Below are 25,968 nucleotides of genomic sequence, written 5' to 3'. Positions count from 1 at the left end.
GAAAAAAAAAAAAAAATATATATATATATATATATATATATATTTATATACACAGAAAACAGTTCAAATTGTAATAATATTTCACAGTATTATTGTTTTGTTTTGTTTTTCATAAATAATAAATGCAACTTTGGTGAGCATGAGATGTCTTTCAAAACATTAAAATATCTTACAAACCCCAAACATTTGAATGGTAGTGCATATTTATACATAAATACATGTATAGCAGGGTTCTCAACTCTGGCCCTCGAGATCCACTTTCCTGCAGAGTTTTAAGAAGTTGGAGGTAAACTCTGCAGGAAAATGGATCTCGAGGGCCAGAGAATGCATAGCAAGCTGAATGATACTGTAAATGTTAATACAGTATTTTACTAAAGCTATGCTATAATACTACGAACTGCTTACACAAATATTAAATTCTGTTGTGCCTGTTTCAGGTTCAAATTGTGAAATCTCTCACATGCAAACTACAGCTGGGATGGGGTTTGACTTTTCTGCAACAAAAGCTTTCATCTGGCACCTTTTTATGAAAAGCATGTACAATTGTTATCTCAGGCACTGTTTCTCAAATCTCTGTCATGGAGGATTGCAACTCTCAAATTTGCAGAAAGGCTCTGGGCAAATCCAGAGTTGCACCACATTTTCCTGTTCCAGTGTCATGAACAAAAAGGGCTGGAACAAATACTCAGTGAACTACTTCCGACATGTGGTTTTATATTAAGATATTTTACTTTTGTAACGTGTGGTGATATGCAAAGAAATTAAGTTTTGCTTCATTAGAATCACCACAGCTGAAAACAGGTGGAATACAATCAAATAAGCATGATAATTAGAGAAGACAGACAACAGAGATCATTTAAATGCTTCAAATGGGCATTAATACTTATTCTAATTTTATTTTTAATCTATTTAGATTTTATTTTTTAAAACCAAACGTGATGAGCATGCAGGGGAAAATGGGACAGAAAATGGTAGAATGGTGCCATCTGCCGGTTTTACTCTGTTACTACATATATTTTGTAGACATCAAACAGTGGGAGTTTTGATTATTAAGATCATTTTACTGAGCTGATGCGAATCTGTGATCATATTAGGCTTTTGTAAAATTGTTTTGCAAATATTTATGTTTTAAGAGAAAACGCTTGAAAAGTTTAAACTGCTGTTTATTTTTCTAGGTGATTTGATGATTTTTCAATTTATTTAGGCTATTTATTTTCAAAATGTATTTTTATTTCTATTCTATGCTATGAAGATACAGTTGTCAAGTTAAAACAACTGTCAAAAAGAGCAATGTTGGCAAAACAAAGTCTCATTCACTACAAGCGCATTTGCTAGTTTTATAATTAGAATTAGAATTAGAAAAGAATACATGTACAGTATCTGATTTGTGCAACATATCGTGAATTTGAGGGGAGCTACATCCAGTTATCTTGAGACCAATTGGTTAAAAGTAATCACAAAAATGGCTAAGAAAATGTTTTAGTTCTGAGAAAAGGTCAACCATGCATTGGTTTAAATCATTACAGATAAACTAAAACTGTGCCAAGAAACATCTATTTCAAATAAATGCTGTTCTTCAAACTTTCTGATCATCAAAGAATCCTGTAGAAAAAAGCACATTGCCAGGTTTCCACACTTCATTATGTAGTAGGCTACAGCAATTTTCAACTGTGATAATAAGAAGGGTTCTTGATTGTCAGAAGAAGACTGGAATGATGGCTTCTGAAAATGGAGCTTAGCCATCACAGTAAGGAAGAATATATTCAAATAGAGAACTGATATTTTAAATTGTAATTTTTTTCACAATCTTAGCTTTTTAAACCTATTTGATCAAATAAATATAAATAAAGTCCACGATGGTTAAAATGAAAACTGACAGCCTGTTTAAATTATGCCAGAATGACAGCTTTTAGTAAAATACACTATGCAATTTGGCAAATACTGGTGAAATTTGGATTAGCGCAATGAGACACTGCTAAAATAGATTATTATTTAATTATATCTAATGTCTCAGCACTCTCAAAATCGCAAGCACCTTTTTAGTGCTTAATCCTATTCTGTACCTGCGGTTGTGATCTTTACAGGTCCGGTGCTACAAAAATAAAAGCAAGAGCATAGTCTGTTGAAACTGTAACAATAGCATTCTGACAAAAGAGATTTGGCAAATGCTCCACTGCATTTTTGTGCACTGGGGAGTGTCAAAGGTTTCTATTTACAATGTATTTTTGTAGCTATGAGCAATGTAGCCAATCACAGACATATCTGTTGATTTCTTGAACACAGTGGCCAAACCTGGTAAAAGTGCACAGAGAAGGCAGCAGCAGTGCAGATGTCCGCCAGGGAGACCCCTCTAAAGGGAGCCAATGAAGATGAAATGGCCATAGTTGAATGAGAAGCTAGACCCCTAGGCTGAACACTGCATATGCGCAGATAGTGCACTGTTTAAAAAAAAAAAATACTGCAGTGCAACATGATGAATTTAAAGCAACCTGGTTTCATAAAAATACGTACCTCTGCGCACTTTTTGTGCGACACCGTTTTACGTAGGCCTACCTCGCTGCACGTTTCGCCGCAGTTTCAAATAGAAATGTCCACTGAGTGGCGCTAAAACACAGGTTCAATATGTGAACCCTGGCACGTTTTTATTACGTAGATATTGGTAAATATTGCTGTTTTTTTATTTTATTTTTTTTTACGTTGCTTCAGATACGTATTGCGGCGGTTCAGAATTCAAATATCCGGGGACTGTCGCTAAAGCTCTATCGTGTTGGAAATATGCCCTACACCAAATCCAGCCCTAAACCTACCCGATAGTGTTAACAAATGCAAAACTGATATAAAAATATATTAGCTGATGCATTTGAACTTCCTTTTACGCAGATTTTAACTGCTTTGTCGAACCGTAGTTACACGGGATTCAAACCGGTGCTTCTCGTTTCCTAAATCCGTCTCCGTACTCCGTGAGCTACCGAACAAACTTGTCATCTATGAAAACCCATAGATATGAAGCTGGATGTGTGCGATGCTAACGTTCAAAAGCATAATTTTTAAAATCTCCCAGAATATTAATATTGTTTTGCAGTCACAGCATGATATTCTTGAAGTAATTGTGCGAAAATTACGCTTTATTAATCACAACTCTGTAAATTTGTGTGAACGTGTTCATTTATTTTGGAAACTGCAGTGATATGTACTTACTGGTACTTATTTCATGTCACGCTAAAAAGTGCACCCAGGTACATAAATGCCATGAGACCAGGTAGATTTAAAGGGATAGTTCGCCCAAAAATGAAAATTTGATGTTTATCTGCTTACCACCAGGGCATCCAAGATGTAGGTGACTTTGTTTCTTCCGTAGAACACAAATGAAGATGTTTAACTCAAACCGTTACAGTCTGTCAGTCATATAATGGCAGTCAATGGGACCCACAGCTTTGAGAGTTAAAATAAACATACACAGACAAACCCAAATTTAACCCTGCGGCTCTTGGCAATACATTGAGGTCTTAAGACACGAAACGATCAGTCTGAAACAAACTGAACAGTATTTATCATTTTTTATCTCTGATCCACTGCAATGTCCAGCTGTCCTGAGCGCGTTCACAACAGCCGGCACGTGACACGTCAATGTGCTCTGACATAGTAGAAGCATGTGCGGAAGCGATCTGTCGTGCATATACATCACTCATTGTTTACACCATCACGCGCCGGCTCAGGACAGTTGGACATCGCGGTGGATCAGAGGTAAAAAATTATATAAATATTGTTCAGTTTCTTGCACAGACCGATCATTTCGTGTCTTAAGAACTCAAAGCCGCAGGGTTTAATTTGGTTTTGTCTGTGTATGTTTTTTTTGACCATGGGTCCCATTGACTGACATTATATGACTGACAGACTGCAACGGTTTGAGTTAAAAATCTTCGTTTGTGTTCTACTGAAGAAACAAAGTCACCTACATCTTGGATGCCCTGGGGGTAAGCAGATAAACATCAAATTTTCATTTTTGGGTGAACTATCCCTTTAAAAATCCTACACAAAAGTGTATATTCATATAGACTACTATTCAAACTTTTTTGAAAGAAATTAATACCTACTATATATTCAGCAAGGATGCATTAAATTAATCAAAAATAACAGTAATGACTGTATCATGTTACAAAAGATTTCTATTTCAAATACATACCGTTCTTTTTAACATTCTATTCTTCAAAGAATCCTGAAAAATGTATCATGGTTTATATGAAAATGTTACACAGCACAACTGTTTAAAAAAAAAAATGATAAGAAATGTTTCTTGAGCACCAAATATAAGAATATAGTTAAGAATATAGTTATGGCTACTGAAAATTCAGCTTTGCCATCAGAAATAAATGACATTATAAAATATGTTAGAATAATAAACAGTTATTTTAAATTGTAATAATAGAGACTTCTTTCAAACACATTAAAAATATCCTACCTTCTGCAGGATCTTACTGGTCCATTAAGTCCCCCCTTAAAACATAAAGTTGGGATATCACAGAGACAATATTTTCATGAGCCAGCAAAATTATTTAATATATAACTGTTTTATTATATCATCCAAACAACCTTTCGTGAATCTCAGGGATAAATTACATGTTAATGTCTTATGGTTGCCTTGTACATTTTGTTAACTTCTTCATTAGAGTTCACAAGAATGATTCACACGCCACATCCGATAATAGATAATTTCTTATTATTGATGTACTGCATAATGTGCCTTTCGTATCCGTAATAAAGACACTACATGAGATATATATACAGCATGTTCAGATACACATCCAATACTCAGTGACCTCAAAGGTGGAACGGGGCATTTTCTCAAGATATTTTCTGTTTATAATGAAAACAACACTTCACGCATGGAAATTCATGTGCACTTCTCATGATTGTGCAACTGGAAGGCTGATGCTGATGGCATGGCGAGAAACACCATAGTCCATTATAGATCAGTTCATAAAACGAAGGATAAAACAAAGCATATGACAATATACATCACTCCACTTCCAAGAAACACTCAAAAGGAATATCAAACAGCAACATTTGATGTGTTTAGTGGTGGATACACTCTGAGAATGATCATGCTAACAAATATTTTTTACATGGAAAGCAGAAATAAGCAGTGAATCTAGTTCTCCGATAGCAGTAGGAGTATACAGTATCTTAGTTCCCTTTAGCTGTGCAACAAATGCTATTTTACCCAAACCTGTGCCTGAAATGAGTAAGCCACTGAAAAGAGTAACTGAGCCATTCAAGCTTGGACTTTATCAAGTAAACTTTGGGTGTTTGCAAGGCAGCGCTGTAATAAAACTTCTCTTTTTGTACTTCCTCTCTGACTAGTAAATCACAGCATTAAGCGTCCGATGTTTCCTAAAATTCACCATCTACGGCAATTGCTGTATATCAGACCACTCATCTGGATAACTGTAAATGGCGCTACTTTCATGTCTCTCTTATCACACCGGGGATACTCTTTCTCATTTCATATAAACACAACTAGTCCCATCATGCATCTCGGTTATCGACTATGATGACCTCAGGGGATTTCAGTCTTAATGTGACTATGTTTGTAATTTTAATTGTACATTATAATGAACTGTTTTCTTAGCTACAGGATAATGTTTAAGTAAAACTATAAAATAGTTTAGACTCAAATCAGATTTATTTATTTATTTTTTTGTCAATTTATTTATTTCACGTAAAAATGTCTTTATTTTATATGGATTGGTCAACTTTCTGCATTAGTATGCATCCTGATTGGCCTGTTCTTTTCTATAATCTTCTTTATAATTTACCTTCATTAGGATGAAAGGCATATTTAATTTGACCCAAATATAAAAAAATTTAAAAAATGCTGTGAAAGATAGACGTGCAATAGGATGTACAATTTTAAAGTTTTCTTTCCAGTGGAAATATTTTGGAAAAAAATAATTTCGGTTACACTTTATTTTAAGGTGTCCTTGTTACAGTGTAATTACACATTTAAGTACTGAGTAATATTAATTAACTATATGTACTTACTATGTGGTGAGGGTTAGGATTAGGGTTTGTCTTAGGGTTACTTGCATGTAATTATGCATAATTAATTGCTACTATAATAGCAATTACATGTGACGTGCAACAAGGACACTTTAAAATAAAGTGTTACCATATTTTCTATGTTTTGACAACTGAAATATTGACAGTGAGGTACAACCCTTGGAACAAATTGTATTTTTATGCCTCAATGCATCTTTTTGAATTGTGTCAAATTAAATATGGATACATTATCGTTAAGCTCAATGTATGCTTTTGATTTTATGCATACACTAGGGTATGCGTACAATCGATTTTTCTAACCATGGGTCTGTTCCAATGCCCACTCTTGGGGTCTTGACCACTTCAGAGCAGTATTTGATGCTCATTCATGTTCAGAAACTCACATGCCTCAAAATTGTGTTATTTTAAAGCAAACGTTTCAGTGTAGGTTAAATTCATTGGATATTACATATAATTTGGTAGTAAATTGTGAAGTAAAGTTGCAGAGACACTGAACAAAGATGAAACTTACTCGATCAACTGTGTTCATGCACAATGATGAATGGAATATGGCAATGCAGTTTTCGTGTCAATATTGGCTTTACACCTCAAAGACTCTTATATTATTGGTTGGTTTTCGAACACGGTCAACAGAAGATGCATGAGTGGTGCTGATGATGCAGCTTCACTCACCGAACCAAAGCTCAAAAGCTGAATTTCACCAAAACTTTACCACAGTTCACTTGCTGCCTTGCAAGCACAAGTATTTTGTTCAGGAAATGCAAATCTAGCCGACATATTGCATTGAAAACTTTGCTAATGTAAGTGTTTTTATATATAACTTTAACATTTTCATGTTATTTTTTTATGGTTGATAATCTGATTCTCAAAGAAGGTTCATTAGGTATTTCTGCTAAACGGCATTTTTCAGTTTAATAAATTCCCTATGAATTGACTGGAAGCACTTAACCAAAAGTCTAATGTTCTGTGCTGCAGCTGCAGAGTCTTTAAAAACGCAGCAGCACAGAACATGGACAGCAGCCATACACTTGTTTTCATTTAGGCATTTAAACAGTCAGCGGCACTTCAAATCTTACTGCAAGTCTCCGTCAGTCAGTAGTGCATCAAAAGAACAGTGATAAGCAAAGGAATTAATGGAAAGGGGTCACATTCACACAGGCACATGTACACTAACACACAGAAAAATAAACTCAATATGTGATTAAGGCATTCGACGAAATATTGCATGTAGCCCCGATGTTATATGTCAAGGTCCTTCTGATTTCCAAGCAGATAGATCCCATATATTCTGCAGATGAATGCAGCCAAATGGAACTCAAATAATGATCGATAAGCCAGTCATCTCAGAATATCCCATGTGAATGAAGCAATCCTCTTTGGACACTAAGGGCATATTTGGTTTGGGTATCAGTTTTTTCAACACAAGCATGTATTTCGGAGTGACACAGGTGAGTTCAACCTTTATGGAGTATCTAGATCAGCAGTCCGATGATAAATAATTCTCAAATCAATTGAAAAGTTCATAATTATGGTTTGTAGAGTAACAGTTTACTCCCACATTGGACTCTAGGAACCAAAATGGCCGCCAAAGCCACACAGAGTTCCAAAACCATACAAAAACGACACATTGCCATCTACGAAAGCTGACAATGGGAACAGGAAGTTGGCATGCTGTTCGTTTATGTCGTCCTTTGTTTCTGCCAACCACCACTGACATAAAGTCAGCGCCTTGGAAGATGAGCCAATTTTTGACCTTTGAAGGGATTTTAAGATGAAAATAGTTTTAGCAGAAGGAGTGGGACCTTTAATTCTCAGACCCACTCCTGCATGGATCGCTTGCAGTACAGTATGTGGCGCTGCGTATCCTTCCTCTTGAAGCGGAACACGGTGTAAAGCAGCACCATCATGCATAGGGCCAGGACGCAGGGGATGGCGATGGCCACCGCTTTCTCTGCTCCACCGCTGCTCTCCAGCTTGAGTACGATATCAACATCATCATTGTCATATTGTGGCGGTTCTTCTTCCTGTGGAGGGCTCCAGTCCCAGTCGGGGTCAGCAGGTAAGCCGTCGCAGCCCATAAAATCACGCAGGATAGACCTTGGGTAGCCTGGCTCCACTCTCAGCCTCTGGTTGTTGAACTTCCAATACTCCTTCCCTTTGTAGAAGTATGTGAATCCTTAGGAGAAAAGGAAGACAGCTCATATTGAACTATGCATACTGTTATTCTTAGTTGAAAATAAGATATTTAAAGCCTAATGACATTAAAACTCAAGTCAATTATTTGTTACTAGTAATACATATATAATGTTCATGGTACTCCAAGTTCCAAGAGTACTCCAAGAGTGTCATCATATCATCATGTTTGAAAATGCATGGTACAAAAACAAAGACACCATTGACATAAAACTGCCTGTACCTGTCCCATTCCAAATAAAATAAAACATTGGTATGAATTGTGTTTGAAGGTCCCATCTGGCACTGTTGGTTCAATTATGAAGAAGTAGATGTTATAAACCCAAATTCTGCCTAGAACTGGTTGTCCCTCAAAAACTCAGCATGAACAAAGAGATTTGTGAGAGAAGCCACAGAGAGGCCAATTATCACAGTGGAGCTCAGAGATCACCAGATCCATAAGACACGTGAGGACTCACTACTTGCACAGAGATCATAGTTCAGAGAAACTTCTTCTCTTCTGCCAGTCAACACAGTGTCCTCCAGAGTGAACCAATTACTTAAACCCTGAAACTCTGGAGGGATTTTAAGATGGAAAGAATTGTAGAGCATTTCTACAGTCTAGTGGCTCAACAAAATACTTATATGTGGTGACGATATACACTTATATGGATAAAAGTAATAGGATACCTGACTAGAGACATCTAATGACATTGCAAGTTTCCACTGATCCAGAGTCCAGTGGTGGTGTGCTTTACACCACTCCATACAATGCTTGGCATTGCATTTGGTGGGGTGAAGGTTGCATGTAGCTGCTGATGCATATTTTTTTTGTGCTGATATTAATGCCAGTGGAAGTTTATAATCAGCAGAGTGTTGGCAACTTTTACGCACCATGCACCCAGCACTTGGAGACCTTTGTTGTTGCTGTTCCTAAATGCTTCCACTTTCCAATAATACCACTTACAGTTGACCATGGCATATCAATAATTTAAGGTGTGTCCTAATACTTTTGTCATTTTGTAGTTATGAAAAACAGAATATATCACTTTGTAACTAAAAGCATTTAGATATATATATAAAAAAAAAATTAATAAATAAAAAAAAAAAATATATATATATATATATATATATATATACTGTATATGCATAACAATTTTTGCAATTTTACAATATTACATTAACAGACTATATTTTATTGTGTACATAAAATGCAAGCATATTGCATTTAATGTAATAATAATAAAAACCTACATAAAAAAGTCACAACTCAATGTGTCTGAGCATATGAGTAAACCACCGGGCCATGGCACCAATACAAATGCAATTATAGCAATAATTAATTGTTAGTTCCAGTACTGTGAAACTCAATGGCTATATTTCAAAACTAGATTTGTAATATGAGTGAATTGGTTTGGGGTCTTTTGCAAAGCGCTGCATTGTCAACTAGGATCATTTCAATGTCTCACCATTTTCTTTGTCCACAAAGGCTCCCTGTGGAGAGTCTGGGATGCCTTTCCACACAGTAATAGGTTTTGGATATCCAGGGTCCATGGTTCTCATATCCTCATTGTACCTCCAGTATCTGTAATAGTAGACAGAGACAGAAAAAACAGTCTCAGACATTATGGAACAGTCAAGTGAAGGCGGTGTCCACTGGGTCCCATTGTACACTAGCTAGAAGCTATAAAACTGACCTGTCCCCTTTGAAGAAGTAGGTTTTGGCCACGTCTTCCCACCAAACAGCTGTTTCAATGCTCTGTGTGGGCATTCCACTGCCAAAAAGAGAAATGTCCTGAGGATATGTGGGCTGTAGAGTTGTATCCTTAAACACCCAGAACCGGTTGCCTTCAGAAATGCAGAAAAAAGGAAAAGATTGCCTTTAGTGTTAAAAAAATAATAATTTCTTCTTCTTCTAATAATCATAATATTAGTATAATATTATTATTATTTTTTTTTTTTGCCAGTCACATGCGAGTCACTTGTCCTCATAGCATCATTGACCGATGATGGCTGTATTCATATATGCCTAAATGAACCAAACTAAGGGAGAAAACATGCCAGGTTCTGCAACTAACTCCAAACAAACCAGGTGTGAAATTGCCCTTAGCAGATCCTGAAATCTGAGCTCTTTCCTTTACATATTCACGTCTATATTTAGCCTGTAAGCTTTAAAAGTTGGAGGAAAAAACATCTTACCTTTGAAGAAGACAAACTTCCCCTCGCTGTTTTCGTAGACAGCATCGATCTTGGGAGGCAGACCTCTCCAGAAGTAGCTAATTTGCATCGGGTATCCAGGCACCACAGAATTATCTCGCACCCTCCAGAACCACTGATCCTAATGAGAGTGTACCGATGTTAGGAAACACACACTTTACGCCTCTCTACTTCTCAGTGAAGCTGTTCATTATTCATACCTTGAAGACGAACAGCTCCTGTCGTAGGATTGCCAAAGTGTTGAAACCTCCGTCACAGATGTTGGGTTTGGAGTTGGGGTGGGCTGGTTTTGATTTCTGCGGAGGGCGATGAGGGCGACCTTGTCGGTCATGCTTTCGGGGGTCAGTTGGTAGGTGCAGGCGAGGAGGCGTAGCGGTCGTAAGCAGTCTTGTAGGCTGAGGATTTTTGTCTGGAGGACCTGCAGAATGAATACAGAATTCAAATCACAAAGAGTGTATTTGAAAGCACATGTGCCATGTTCAAATAAATGAATGTACACTTCGTATTTCATGTGGTTGTGTAAAACTTTTATTCCATTTTCAAGAAATGTTGTAAGAAGGGTATGAAGGGGTATTCATTCACTCAATTTATTTGCAATGTTGATTGTACCAAATTAATATGTTTTGGCAATTATTTCAATTATTTCCCAAAGAAAAATAATAAGAGATTATGCCAAACTACATATAGTTTTTTTTTTCAAGAATTTCTTAAAAAAAGAAAAAATAATAAATTGCATTTTTATTGTGTCTTTGAATAAAAACAGATCATCATTACCCCTTATTAAACAAGAATACATTTGTTTTTCTTACACATTAAATTGTTAAAAGTTTAGTTACAAATTAAAACAAGTACATTTAAAAATAATAAGGAGAATTATAAAGTTTTATTGTGTTGCTATGCAGTTGTTAGAGTGTTCTGGGGGTTTGCTGTGGTGTTGCAAGGTAGTTCTGGTTGAAATGCAGTTGCTCACTGGCAAAATAAGTCAAATAAGCCCACCACCATATTTCTATAATAACCTGGTCAATATGATATGGCTTAACCTTATTGTTGTCCATTTTATTCAAATCCTTAAACGTAAGTTTGATCAGTGTTACTGTAAACAGATATGGGCAAGTCACCAGAGGTTTAAACGCACCATATATTTTCTGGATGCCCTGTAGATCATCATGAGGCAGTTTGAAGCTCTCAGTGTCCATATACTGATAGAATGGAGCCATTATAGCCGTAGGGTCATTAGAATGCTCCAGTCCCAAAGCATGACCAAGCTCATGGACCGCCACAAGGAACAGGTCATTACCTAAGGAGTATAGAAACAACAGTGAAAATATAAAATACAAGTGTAAATACAATCACAATATTTGCTTTGTTTTTTTTTTTGCTGTGCTTGTACTGTTATCTTGAGGAGCATCTGGCATCATGACTCATCAATCAAGTGCCTGATCTGATCTGGATCTTAATGTTGTAATGTTCATGTGTACAGTGTGTGGGCGTGACAGAAACAGTAGCTTTGGAAACAGAATGCAAAACAAATCCCACATTGCTTTGTATTATACAAAAATATAACTGGAAATATCTTCCATGCTGACCTAATGATGAAAATGAAAATGTTGTGTAAGCTATCCTTCTCAGTAAAGGTATTGTATTAAATGTGCACCTGTAGTGTAATTCAAACATTAAGGTACATTTTTCAGAGGCTGTACTTGCAGATAATGTAATATTAATTAAATAAAAGGCTATTTAAGTGTACTTACACAGACACGACTTTAACAAGTGCATTTTGTCATTTCAAAATAAAAGTTTTAAAGTATATTTTAAATAACTTTTAATGATATTTTTTTTTGTTCTAATTTGAAGTGTTGACTAACATACGTACATTCATTGTACATTCATTCAAAGATAATATATTTTAAATATACTCAATTTCAACTTCATCGTTACAAATGTGTAATTACAGATATATTTGAAAACATGACATATAAGTTTTAAGAAGTTACATTAAAGTATATTTTTAGTTTATACCTTAGATGCTGGTTGGTACATTCAGAATCATACTTAACCACATTACAAAGACAAAAGAATATTATTTCTGTAAATTGTGCAATAGGTGATTCAAAAAAGTCTAAACATTTTTGGAGCTTTGTACAATCTGATCTGATAACAGTGAGTGAAGTGAATGGGAAGCATGACCTGTTAAAAATAATCTCCTAATTGCTGTTTATTTTATAACATGTTGATGCCAATCAGGCTTAACGTAAAGAAGGAAAACCACACAGTGTGTGGTCCATATAGACTGTGGTGACTCTAATGAAGCCTGAAACCACGGGAAGCTATTATGCCATGCACGAGTAACATCAGAGACGGCAACAAAACAAACAGCCGGGGTCCTGAGTGCAGGCGGCAGTAAAAATGCCAGTAGCGAATGTAGTCGCAGCCATTTATTACTGTCTTGGCCGAGACATTTTGTGAAAGGAGATGAGCATCTTAAAAGCTCTCTGCATCCAGTCGGCCCAGGTAATTAAAGCTGAGTGCCTCTAAGTGCGGCTCACAGTGAAGAGACGGATCTGATTACCTCTCATTTAATGGGTGCAACCATAACATAAATACTACATATCAAGCAAAGCTGACACCTGACATGCACACAAACATCAGCATGTGCACACAAGACATATTCAGGGAAGAATCCCCTTTGCAACCAATGACAGCATTGATTATTTGCATTTGTTTAGAACCTAATTAGCATCATTACTAGCCGTAAAATATTGTTCATGATACCTAATGCATTAACTAATGTTAACAAATAGAACTTCATTGTAGAGTGTTAACAAATGGCATACATTTAGTGGCTGCTGGTTAAAGAATACGGTGTTGAGTATGCACTTAAATACCACACAGATGGATTTCAGCAGTCGTTCGTGGAAGATGCAGAAGATGACATCTGACAGACTTTATTGGGAATATGCAATTTCACCATCACAATCTAGAATGGGCTCTTTAATTGTTAGAAGTGTGACATGTCTGTAGTGCAATGAATGAAAACAGGGTGAAGAAAACATTTTTACAGATATCATGTTAGAACAGATTTTACCAAATCGAACATTTAAGTATATTTCAGTCATGATAACTCTTTGAATAGTTGAATACTCTAGCATGGTGATGAATATGAAAATGTTAATGTATTTGGTCTTGGCGGACTAGATAAAATAGGCATACATAAATCCCGTAGCAGAACCAGACAGGTGGAGCTGGGGGAGGTGCAGGACCAGCTTACAGCGAACAACTGAATCAGTGTTTAACCAGTGTTGTGCAAACAATCTCATTGGCTGCAGAAGCAGCAGAGGCCAATCAGCTTGGAGCTGCATGAGCCTATGGCGACGAAGCCCACCAGAGCTCGCCAGAATGGGCGGAGCCATCTGGCTATATAAGCGGCCGTTTCGCCATAGGATCCTCAGGTTATTTCGACTGAAGCGACGACTGAGTCGTGCAGCTACCTAGCACGGCAAAGTATGCAGTACTCGTTCCGTATCTCAGGGAACCGGGGTTACGACAGTAACCGATACTCCGCTCGTACTGCATCTTGATAAAGACGCATATGGGAACTCAATTCAATCAGGCCATGCTATGGTAAAGGAACAACTGCATAATATACCTCCTTAAGCATTCAATTGCCCATAGGTAAGGACAATATTATACTCCAAGGCTAAAACAGGTTAAACTCATAGAGGTTACGCTCGGCCTGGGTGTTCGTTCCATATGACTCTTACATATTCGGTACTCCCAGGACCGAAAGTGTACAAGCAACTAACCAGAGAGCTTGAGCACGTGGTGGTCAAGGGTTCTCCATCAAAATTGTTCCCATAACGTAGTATATGTGTGCCCATTTAAGCAGAGAGGACCCTGGCCTGTAAGGCCGGTACGTCCAGGTTATAAAACCTAGCAAATGTGGACGGCGAGGCATCCACTATCCACTTAGGGAGTCTCTGCTTCGTGACCGGATGCCCTTTGGCGCGGTTACCGAAGCTAACAAAGAGCTGTTCCGTCCATCTAAAAGAGGCGGAACGCTCAAATTAAATCCTCAAAGCTCTGACAGGGCAGAGCAAGAATAACTCCCGGTCCTCTTCAGAAAGAGGAAGCGCGGAGAGCGTGATGACCTGAGCTCTGAATGGAGTGGAAAGCACCTTGGGAACGTAACCATGCCTTGGTTTCAGGACGACCTTGGAGTCGTTGGGCCCGAATTCCAGGCAGGCAGGGCTAATGGAGAGCACCTGTAGGTCTCCTACTCGCTTAACTGTCACTAGTGCTAGAAGCAGAGCAGTCTTTAGCGACAGTGACCGAAGGATCGTAGACTGTAGTGGCAAATCCACAAAGCGACACAGTGGGCAAATCCCATGTAGGGACGGTGAGAGGCCGAGGTGGATTCAGCCTCTTGGCTCCCCTCAGAAAGTGGACAACTGAGTTGTTCCTGCCCACCGATTGGGCCTGCTATAGGGGCATGGAAGGCCGCTATAGCTGCTACGAACACCTTGAGTGTGGATGGGGAACGTCCTTTATCCAGCAGCTCCTGCAGGAAGGACAGAACCACCGAGGTAGACGGTTGTATAACTCACTGTGGTCTAGGCACCAGGTGGAGAAAACAGACCACTTAAGGGCATAGAGGCGTCTTGTAGACAGGGATCTGGCCTCAAAAATGGTGTTTAACACTCGCTCTGAGAGGCTAGTAGGCTCCCGTTGAGTGGCCAAAGGTGAAGAGCCCACAGCTTGGGCCGAGGGTGCCATATTGTCCCGTTCGCTTGAGAGAGGAGATCCTGTCTCAGGGGCACGGGCCAGGGGACTGCTATAAGCAGCTGAGTCAACTCTGACAACCAAGGTTGGTTTTCCCAAAGGGGGGCCACCAAGAGAACCTTGTGTCCTTTTTCCCTGATTCGCCTGACGACCTGTGGAATCAGGGCGATCAGGGGGAATGCATAAAGGAGGAGGTTGGGCCAGTCGTGGGCCAACGCGTCCCTGACCTTCGAATAACATGTTGGGCAGTGAGAGTTGTCTTTGGAGGCGAAGAGATCTACTTCGGCCTTGCCAAAGATCTTCCAAATCATCTGAACCGTCTGCGGATGGAGCATCCACTCCTCTGAGGGGACATTGCTCCCGAGATAACATCCCTGGTTCAATTTGCTCGGTAAATTTGATGCTCTCAGTGAGCGCAGGTTGAGCTGAGCCCACTCCAGAAGGCGCTCTACTAGAATGAAGAGGCGCTTCGAGGAGAGACCTCCTTGGTGATTTATATAGGATACCACGGACATGTTGTCCGAGCGGATCAGCACATGGCATCCTATTAGGTCTGGCAGGAAGAATTGGCAGGCTCGACATACTGCTAGCATTTCCAAGCAGTTGATGTGGAAGCCTTTCTCCGCTTTCGACCACTGGCCGAAAGTCGGTTTGCCTTCGCACAGTGCCCCTCAACCTGTGTTGGAGGCATCTGTCGTGACAACCTTTCTGCTGCAAACCATTCCCATGGCCACACCCTTCTCTGTCCAGCGAGGGTTCTTCCAGGGGGCTAAGGCTGTTACACAGGCCTGGCTCACCCTGATATGTAGGCACCCGTAAGGCCATGCATGGGGTGGAACCCGTGGTTTCAACCAGCGTTGAAAGGACTGCATGCGAAGCAGGCCCAGCTGTAGCACTGGCGATTAGTAAATGTGTGGGGGGCCAGGGACAGTTCAAAGGGAAGGACCGTGTACTGATAAGGAGGCGCCGGGTCCAACGCTATCTTAGGTCGGGGGCCCTGGCGCTTTGGAAAAGGGTGGCGTCTGGCTGAGCGGGAACGCCCTCGCATCTGCAGAGTCTTGGCAGGCTGAGAGGTGGGGGCGGCAGGTGCAGGCTTCGTGGGCTGCTGAGTCGGCATAGGCTTAGGCCGACTAGAAACAGCTGTGGAGATGGAGCGCTTTGGCAGGAAGTGTCGCATGGTCTGTCACGACTTCTGCGCCTCTGTGAAGCGCTCAGCGAATCCTTCAACCGCAGTTCCAAAGAGGCCGTTGGGGGAAATCGGGGCATCAAGGAAGGGGACCTTGTCTGCGTACTTGATTTCCGTCAGCGTGAGCCACAGGTGGCGCTCGAGCACCACCAGGTTGGCCATGGACCTCCCTATTGCCTGGGCGGTGGTCTTGGTGGCGCACAGGGCCAAGTCTGTTGCACTTCTCAGCTCCCTGAGAGTCGCAGGATCAGGCTCAGACTCATCCATGGCAGAGAGGCCTGATAGACCTGGAGGACTGCCATCGAGTGGAGCGCCGAAGCCGCCTGTCCAGCTGAAGCATTGGAGCGTCCAGCGAGCACTGAAGTGGTCCTGCATGGCTTGGACGGGTGGGCAGTTGCAGTGGGTGGGCAGAGGTGCGCAGCCACTGACTCATCCAGTGGAGGCATCTTCTCGTACCCCTTTTCTTCAGCGCCGCCAACCGTAGTGTGGCCGGATGAAGAAGAAGTACGGAAGCGAGCGGAGTAGGGGGAGCGCAATGATCTCGTGAGCTTGTCGTGAACTTTGGGGAAGAATGGCGAGGATCACTGTCGAGGGGCCTGACGACGCCCCGGCATGAACCACTCGTCCAGATGGCTGCGAGAGGACTCCTCTGGTGGACACCACTCCAATCCCAGCTCTTCAACCGCTTTTGAGAGAACACGGAGAAGTTCGGCATCCGTCCCGGCTTTGGCGGCGCTGGGTGCGGACGAAGGCAGGAGGGTGGGGTCAGTTACCGAGCCCGACAGCTCCTCTGCGTCCAAAGCTGGCAATGACATGCTATCATCGGCCAGCTCTTCGTCACTCCCACTGAACGAGACCGGATCACTCGTGCTGGCAGAGGGACGCTGGTCAGGTTGGGAAAAGAGGACGGGAGAAATCTCCCTGTGTGGCGAGAGCGAGGCACACGGGATATGAGCTGACGTGAGTTCGCTCTCAGCCAGGTGCTGAGATCCTCATCCCCGCTGAAAACGAGAGGGCGAGGGGAGTCGCTTTCTGAAAAAAAAGCTATCCGCGAGCGCAGAGCGGCGAGACTGATGTTCTCGCAGTGAGAACATTCAGATCCAACGAGCACGGCGTCCGCATGGGATTTCCCCAGGCAGGAAACGCACTCGCTGTGGCCACCATCGGCCGCAATACCGCAATAACGGCGTGGCATTTGCAACAAAGCCGGGTCTTTTAGATAGAGTGTAGATCGCTGTATGGCAGCAGTGAACGGGACCGGAACTGCTGCGATGCTGGGGCACGAGGAAAAGGCGAATCAGCCGAGCAGATCCAGGTCACTGTCAATGATGATCAAGGCTTCTGGGCTCAGCGGAGGTGAAGTCGTCGTCGCTGAAGCAGAAGAAATCTGAGGATCCTATGGCGAAACGGCCGCTTATATAGCCAGATGGCTCCGCCCATTCTGGCGGGCTTCATCGCCATAGGCTCGTGCAGCTCTGCTGCTGACCCCCTGGTTTGTTTTTTACACAATGCACGTCCCAATGGTCATGCAGTTTCACTGCGTGATTGAATACGGCTTCAGTTCAGGGGAAAAAAGGCTTTTTCCCATATGCGTCTTCATCAAGACGCAGTACGAGTGGAGTATCGTCAGGGAACTATAAGTTCTGAGTTTCAGGACTGAAAGTTATTTATACACTACCATTCAAAAGTTTACCTCATGAAACCTAATGCATCAACTAATGTTAACACGTGAAACTTAAATACCACACACAGGTGGTGCAGCGGTTTAGTGAATTCTCCCCTTAGTATTTACAAAGCTTCAAACAGCACAGTTTGTTAAAACACTTATTTCAGCAAGTAAAGTATAGCACTAATTACTTTACAAGTGACTCTTGTTTTGCAGAATTGCTCTTAGCTTTAGCTATAAAACATTGTAATTTATTTTTCAGTGGTGCTTGTGAAAGTCTCCAGACGTCATTAATGATTTAGCTGCTCTGTCACTTTCACATTTCTGCTGAAATAGCTACTTCATTTGTTTGTTAATTGTTGAAAGTGAAAATGTGGCCTAACCTGCCGTTCTCTCACCATCATGGTTTGGGTTGCCCAGTGTCCAGGGTTCATCTGAGTCAAAGTGCGTGTCACCCCCTATGCCCGGCCCTGGAAAATAAGCATGTGCCAGGAAGCCTCCTTCTCCATCAAAAGGAGAGCTGTCACCATGGAAACCAGAGGCGAAGATGATGGTGATGTCGACGTCACGTTTGCCGCTCTCCAGAGCGCTGTAGGGCACGGCCTCAAAGCGTAGCGGCGTGACACCTTGCCATACGTCAAACGCCCTGCGAATGGCCTCATGCGTTTCTCGTGCTCCCACTTTAGGAGTGACATTTTTAATGCTAAAAACAAAACAAACAGAAAAAAACAATATTTACTATATAAAGATTAAGCCATGGTGAAGTCCAATATATGGTTTGATTTAGGCTTGCTTTTGGTTTGTATTGCCCCTTGATACCTTAAAGCTTTGTACTACAGGGCTTTTCATGTACAAATACTGTAATTTGACAGGAACATACAGTAATGCAGATGAATAACCATTTCTGTAATTTAATTCTCACAATAAGAGAAAAGATCAATAACCAGGACGCTGTAGATGAGCTCTGTCAAATAAATAATCACTAGAGTTGAAGGTGTAACAATCCCATGCAAGCATATGTAAATTTACATATAAATCTGTAAAACAGGGCACAAGCCCCATAACAGGCAATGAAGACAATGACTGTAAAACACACGTTTGTGCATGTGAGCTTATTTTAAGGTGGTTTCCTGTAAAAAATAAATAAATAAAGAAGAAGAAGAAGAAGAAAAAAAATGTATACTCTTAATAGCTAACTGTTACACTATACTCATAATTTTGGGTGAATTGCTTTTATGGGGATAGTTCATCAAAAAAAGTTTAATTATGTCATAATTAAAAATTTCTGTTGTTGGAACATCATGAATCCAAGAGATATTTTAACATGCGATTTACAATTTATACACTGTAAAAAATCCAATTTAAATTTGGTCAAACAAACTTTTCAAGTTTGAGAAAACTGTCTAATGTAGAAAAAGTTGAAATTACATAAATTAGTTTGATCACTGATCACCGATCCATAACTGTATTTGTTTTTGATTGTCAGTTATTGTTTTCTTCTTCAATTTCAGAATATGTAACTTATTTTAGTGCAGAGATAACTCTGCAACCTTAGATATTTGCTTGAATAAGACAAATTTAAGTTGTTTTGTGTAAAGTCTGCCAAAATAATGTTTTATATCAGTAATGCACAATATTAATGTTCAGTTTCAAATGCAAGCTTATTTGTATCACTTGCTTTTGAGTTTATAAAGCTTATTGTGTTATATTCTTTTTTTTTTTTTTTTTTTTTTCACTTTTATTCACTTAAAAATTCAGACCAAAGCTGATTGCCTTATGTTATTTTATCAACTTTTTTCCAGTTTTCTTGTTTAATCATATTATCCATTCAAAGACCTCATCTTTCAATATTTGAATTAGCTAAAATCATGTATTTTTATTATGCATTTCACTTTAATTAATTTGTCTTACTAAGTGCTTGCCATTAGCATAATGTTGTGTGAAGTGTAATGTTACAGTTTCTGTACCAGGGAGAGTTTGTCTCTGTTAGAGCTTCTGTGGTATCTTCAGCAATTATTTGTTTTATATGTGCTATAAATGGTGTGTTTTGAGTTTGTGTTATCTACATTTAATCAGATATTAACATTAAAACCTTTACTATGATCGAAATCCACCACTAGCAAATGTCATAGTAAAAACCCTTACTGTTATGATGTGTTAATATCACAGAAAAAAAGAGAGCATTTTCATTTCCAAAGTGAACTGCACCAACTGCCCTTAGACTGGCATCTCTGCTGAATTTCCCACATTGAAGTCTTTATCTTCCTCTAACAGACTGAGAGGCCCTGAAAATCTCAGCTGACTTTTCTCTATAGAGGCCAGTCACTCACTGCCAAGCCTGTCTTCATTTACATTCCATTTGCATAGGTGGCCCATCAATTAAAAAAAGCAGGATTTGAATAAATCATTTCCGTTATCGCCCGCTGTAACCGGGAAAGTCTAAATTGAGGTGAGAGAACACTCTATTTCCTCCGAGCCCTTTAGAAGGTAATCTTCAGGGAATTCAAATATGTTTCTTGAAGGTTAAAGAGTGAATGCTGGAGGTTATTATATGCTTGGCTGTGTCTTCATTGCAGTGCAGCATATAGGATGGCAGTGACAGGACAATTTGAGCCACGTCCGTCTGTTTCAACCTATCAGGGTTTGGTTTATCAAGATTCAGTACAATTCATCTTAAGAATTAAACATCAGATAGAGGCCAGTATCACACAAGATGTCAGATGATATGTAAACAGGAAGTGACATCAACCAAAGTAAAGAATAAGCCGTGGTCACACTAGACTTTAAAGGTGCACTAAGCGATTTTTGCCAAACGATGTTGATATTTGAAAGCACCAAAACAAACACGCCCATACCCTGACTGGACCTCGCCCCTATTTTGAAATCTCCACCACATGGCAACGACGATCGCGGAAACAAGTAAAGATGACACACCAGTATATTCAAAGTTGTCTGAAACGAAGCAAAATCAACATTACTCACCTATCAAGAAGAAACAAAGTCTGATTCCAGGCCTTCCCGCTTCTTGAGTTCTCTCCACCGCTGGAAAGCTGCTCCGATATTTACGCGGGCCCTACCTCTTGCCTGATTGTAACCCTTTTTTTATGTTTTGTAATTTCCTCTTTTTTTATCTGCCATCTCACTGTATCTATAGTCGATCTACTAATATCCGTCCTGTGCACTCGAATTGAGCGTTCTCTTCTCACTATCATTGCAAGACACGCCCCTTACTGCTGATTGGCTACAAGTGTGTTTTGGGACTCGGTCCGACGCTGTGGACAAAAGTGTTTTTCAAAAATCACTTAGTGCACCTTTAAGCATGAAACATTTCTTTGGACACTGCAGCAGTCGTGATATGACATCACGCTCTGCAGAGTCTTTTTAAAAACATAAATTCAACACATAACAACTAATAATCCAAAATGTAAAAACATACTATCCTTTCGAATGCAGCGAAAGGTGAAAGTTCATCCACATTTGCATGCATATGAATGGAAGTCAATGGATTGAAAAGTGTGGTGTGACCGCCCCTTTAACCTTAACTTGTCTTAAAGATACAGTTCACATTAACTCTTTCCCCTCCACTGATGGAATTTTTGGTAGGGGGCGCTAGTATACATCTTCTGAAAGAGTATTGAATCCCTGGATCAAAATAGGGCAAAGCAAAAGCAGAAACATGCAACATGTAAAATAAAGTGACCATCCAACATTAAACAGCATATAAATCAACACTGCCTAACGTTACCAAATGAAACGCTGACCCAGGAAGTGGAGACTATGCAAGCTTTGGGGGTGTTGATGGAAACGATGCACTCCATCTATGTTTTAGCACTGTTCTGAATTCGATCCAGGCGTAATCATTGAAAAAAATATGATATGTCTCAGCTTTTTGTTAATTTTTTTTTTTAACTTACCCTAGCTAGAATTATTTATTTATTTAATTAATTACTTATTTATAAGCAGAGCCTCTGTTATTACATTTGACATATTCCTGTTCAGACATTAATAAAACTATATATTCTGGGGGCCACAATATTGTCTGGTGGGGAAAGAGTTAATATGCATGTGCATCTGTTGGGGAAAGATTTAAGTGATTCTGGAAATTATATATGTTAAAACTTAAACTTTTATGTAATACTGCCCATGCATACTGAATAATAATTTTAACATAAAATTTAGATTATTGCATTTATTTTCCATAATATCATTATGAAAAATAAACAAAATAAAAATAATTACATAAAATCGGTATACTATGCCTTTAAGACAACTGTACCTTTAAAGGGATAGTTCACCCAAAAATGAAAATTTGATGTTTATCTGCTTACCCCCAGGGCATCCAAGATGTAGGTGACTTTGTTTCTTCAGCAGAACACAAACAAATAATTTTAACTCAAGCTGTTGCAGTCTGGCAGTCATATAATGTCAGTCAATGGTACCCACAGCTTTGAGAGAAAAAAAAAAAAACACAGACAAAACCAAATTAAACCCTGCGGCTCGTGACGATACATTGAGGTCTTAAGACACGAAACGATCGGTCTGTGCAAGAAACTGAACAGTATTTATATTGTTTTTTACCTCTGATCAGCCGCATGGTCCAACTATCCTGAGCTTGTTCACACATACCGCCACCTATCTCTCAAATGGACCATTGACATTCCTAATTGAGATTGTAGATAGAGTGTCAATGGTCCATTTGAGAGATAGGTGGCAGTAATGCACTTATAAGTCTGCGATCCGCCGTAAAGCAAGAAGAAGAAGACGCGTCACACGCCGGCTGTTGTGTGAACGAGCTTAGGACAGTTGGACCGGGTGGCGGATCAGAGGTACTGTAAAAACAATATAAATGCTGTTCAGTTTCTTGCACAAACTGATCGTTTGGTGTCTAAAGACCTCAATGTAGGCCTGTCGTCACGAGCTGCAGGGTTTAATTTGGTTTTGTCTGTGTATGTTTTTTTTTCTCTCAAAGCCGTGGGTACCATTGACTGACATTATATGACTGACAGACTGCAACGGCTTGAGTTAAAAATATTCATTTGTGTTCTACTGAAGAAACAAAGTCACCTACATCTTGGATGCCCTGGGGGTAAGCAGATAAACATCAAATTTTCATTTTTGGGTGAACTATCCCTTTAAGACAACTTATTTAAAGCTCCATTATAAATTTTAAGCATTTCATTTCACAGTTCTCTCTGTTAATGTCTGTGCTGTATTTATAAACAAAATTGTTAAATCATTAACACTGACAGAGGCATCACGTCTCTCCCTAACCTGTATGTGATGTGTGTGCGTTGCCACTTCTGTCCAGTTAGTGCATAGCGCTTCTTCCTGCGGGATCCAGACATGCCCCCAAGCAGGTCTGGTACCCCACATCTGGGTTTCTTCATCCAGCTAGAGGAGAAAAAAGAGCAAAGGGAGGAGGCGTAAGGTAATTTCTGACCTTCGTCACATTAAAAACTAGGTTAGCTAACATTGCTGCTTTAAGGCATAACTATAAAAGTGTTTGAATGGATTTAAAATAACTGCTTCTGTGTTCATTAACCAGAATACTCATTAGACTTTTAAAATGAATCAGTGTTCTTGTGTTTACTATATTGTTATATATTCTGAAATACTTGAAGTCGCTGGATTACAGTTCTGGAGATACATAAAAGAATACGCACAAAAACATATATCACAGACATTCAGCACTAAATTATAGTCATCAAAATCACAGTAGCCCTAGTGTCATGAAAAATTGCTTTTGAAACCCGCTGTTCTATTTTACTGCAAATTACATAATTTCATCATTACGGTTTACGTTAATTAGCATTTACAAACCCGCTAACACAAGAAGTTTAGATAAAAGATCATGTATTTATTTATATCACTGAATGTGAAAATCAGTGCCTCGTCTTAACTTGTCATCAATAAACCATAACATGAAGACACAAACAGAATAAAAAGAACTGTTTAAAGGCAGAATAAAATGGACTGCAAGGTCAAGCAGAGAGTGCTCATGCTTCATAACACAGTGCAGTCCTCTTCGAATAACTTACACAAGCAGTAGAAAATGTTCTCAAAACATTTTAGATTGGAAAATGGCTCATGGTGTCCAAGCTAAACATCAGAGACCAGGGTTGAAACATTCAGTCCAAAGAAAAGGTGATTAATTTGAATCAAATATGAAATTCTTTAATTGATGACTCATTTCTAGGAAACTGTGTCATTTGTGTCCCATTTTTGTACACATTATTTACCACTGATATAATTACCATGGAAAATAGATACTTGACTTAGTCTTATTGTTTGATAGAGCTTATGTTTTACTGAAATTTTGGAAAACCTGCCAATTTGTATGTCCTTGTTCATCACCATTACAGTTTAATGGGTCACGTAAAACAAACAAACAAACAAAAACACTGCAATTAAAACCTTTTTTTTAGTAACTCAACCCTGCAACATTTGGAATGTAACAGGGTCAAATAGCTTTTGCACAAGACATGTAACAATAATAATAATTTTGCAATGCCATTTTCATACACAAACGTCAGAGTTTTATGAGAATGGGTCTGATATGTTGTAGTCAGTATATACAGTAAATATGTGCATTTTATGTGTGACTTTACTGTATGTATGTGTGCTTAGGAGTACTTACTCTATTGTCTCCTTGTCTAGGCTCCCTGTGATGTTTAGTCCATACTTGTGCTGCATGGCAGCAATAGCGGAATGCATGGCTTGGGCTGATCGCAGGACAGCCATGTTAGGTTGTGTCTTGTGGAGGTAGCCATACCTCTGTAACCACACCTACAAAAGACAGAACAAACATAACCTGACAACATGTCCTCAGCTAAAATCCAAGGCTCAGCTGTAGCCTGAACAACAACAACAACAACAAATAAGAACAAGAAGCTAAACATGCCCTTTCAAGGCTTGGAAAGGAGCCTACATGTTTAGGGTTACAGGATTTCAATTTATCCTGGTTCTCAGATGGATCAGAAGCCGAGATTGTATATTGGACATTGAATGGTAACCCAACATGATACCAAAATTGTTTGCATAAAAAAGGAAGAAAATGCCCATAGAATCAAACGTTGCAATTGATTAACATGAACCAGGCCCAACAGTATATGCAAATAACTGACATGATCGTAGTTTATTAAGAATATTAACAATATTGTATATGCATAAATAGCAGCAGAAGTGTGATTCACCATGCAAACATTTGTATTAGCCATGTCCTTGTATCTAAAAGGTGTGAACTTGTAGTCTACTGCAAACATTAAAAAGTATATTTTAAAAGATGCACTTATTGTATTGTACTAAAAAAAATATAATATTAATTAAATAAAAGGCCAAGTGTTCTTAAAGAGAATGCAATTTCCTGACTATGATTTTTGTTCAATTAAATTTAATATATTATAATCTTCATAATTACAAATGTGTAATTACAAATATATTTAAATATAGTTTACATATAGTTTCAATAGAAATGACATTAAAGTTTATTTTAGTTTACCATAAAAGCTTGTCAGTGCATTTGGCAGTACACTTTAATCATATGAAGACGATAGATGTAATTATGAAATTACTTATGAAGATGTACTTAATTCCTTCCATAAGTGGGTCAAACCCCACTTAAATTCAATTAAATGAATTTAATCTAAATTTACACTTTAATACCTTTTTGTTTAACCATAAATAATGCAATTAGGTGTTAGAGAACATCCACACTCACATCAGTTCACGCTTAATTATTTCAAAGCATGCTATTTATGTAATGTGTACTATTTTTAAAAGTATGCAAGAGTGTACATCTTTTTCACAAGGGTGCAAAATGACTGATGAATTTCTGGCAAAGTACTGCCAAGTTTGACTGGACATCCCTTACGAATATTAACCAAGGTTT

The 25,968-nt window shown here is 39.2% G+C and overlaps 1 protein-coding gene and 1 long non-coding RNA gene across 6 annotated transcripts in view; one reads left to right on the top strand and one right to left on the bottom strand.

The window, feature by feature from the left end:
• Window positions 1-4,557: 4,557 nt before the first annotated feature.
• Window positions 4,558-25,968, bottom strand: part of mmp16b (matrix metallopeptidase 16b (membrane-inserted)) — a 38,165-nt gene continuing 16,754 nt past the window's right edge. For 4 of the 5 annotated variants that reach the window (XM_058761307.1, XM_058761326.1, XM_058761314.1 and 1 more), the window contains 9 exons: window positions 24,718-24,866; window positions 23,352-23,471; window positions 18,464-18,783; window positions 11,585-11,746; window positions 10,650-10,867; window positions 10,432-10,570; window positions 9,930-10,080; window positions 9,702-9,817; window positions 4,558-8,236 (listed from right to left, as the gene is read on the bottom strand). In XM_058761307.1, coding sequence (XP_058617290.1) covers window positions 7,872-8,236; window positions 9,702-9,817; window positions 9,930-10,080; window positions 10,432-10,570; window positions 10,650-10,867; window positions 11,585-11,746; window positions 18,464-18,783; window positions 23,352-23,471; window positions 24,718-24,866 — 1,740 coding nt within the window. In that variant the 3' untranslated portion in view covers window positions 4,558-7,871. The remainder of the gene's footprint in view (window positions 8,237-9,701; window positions 9,818-9,929; window positions 10,081-10,431; window positions 10,571-10,649; window positions 10,868-11,584; window positions 11,747-18,463; window positions 18,784-23,351; window positions 23,472-24,717; window positions 24,867-25,968) is intronic. The other variant, XM_058761319.1, reaches the window with a different exon arrangement.
• Window positions 23,044-24,866, top strand: LOC131530856 (uncharacterized). The gene is made up of 3 exons (XR_009268528.1): window positions 23,044-23,166; window positions 23,389-23,508; window positions 24,738-24,866. It is a non-coding gene; the product is annotated as an uncharacterized LOC131530856 (long non-coding RNA).

Source organism: Onychostoma macrolepis, chromosome 02 (assembly GCF_012432095.1).
Source record: "Onychostoma macrolepis isolate SWU-2019 chromosome 02, ASM1243209v1, whole genome shotgun sequence".
NCBI lineage: Eukaryota > Metazoa > Chordata > Actinopteri > Cypriniformes > Cyprinidae > Onychostoma > Onychostoma macrolepis.
This window is presented reverse-complemented; position numbering and strand designations above follow the sequence as displayed.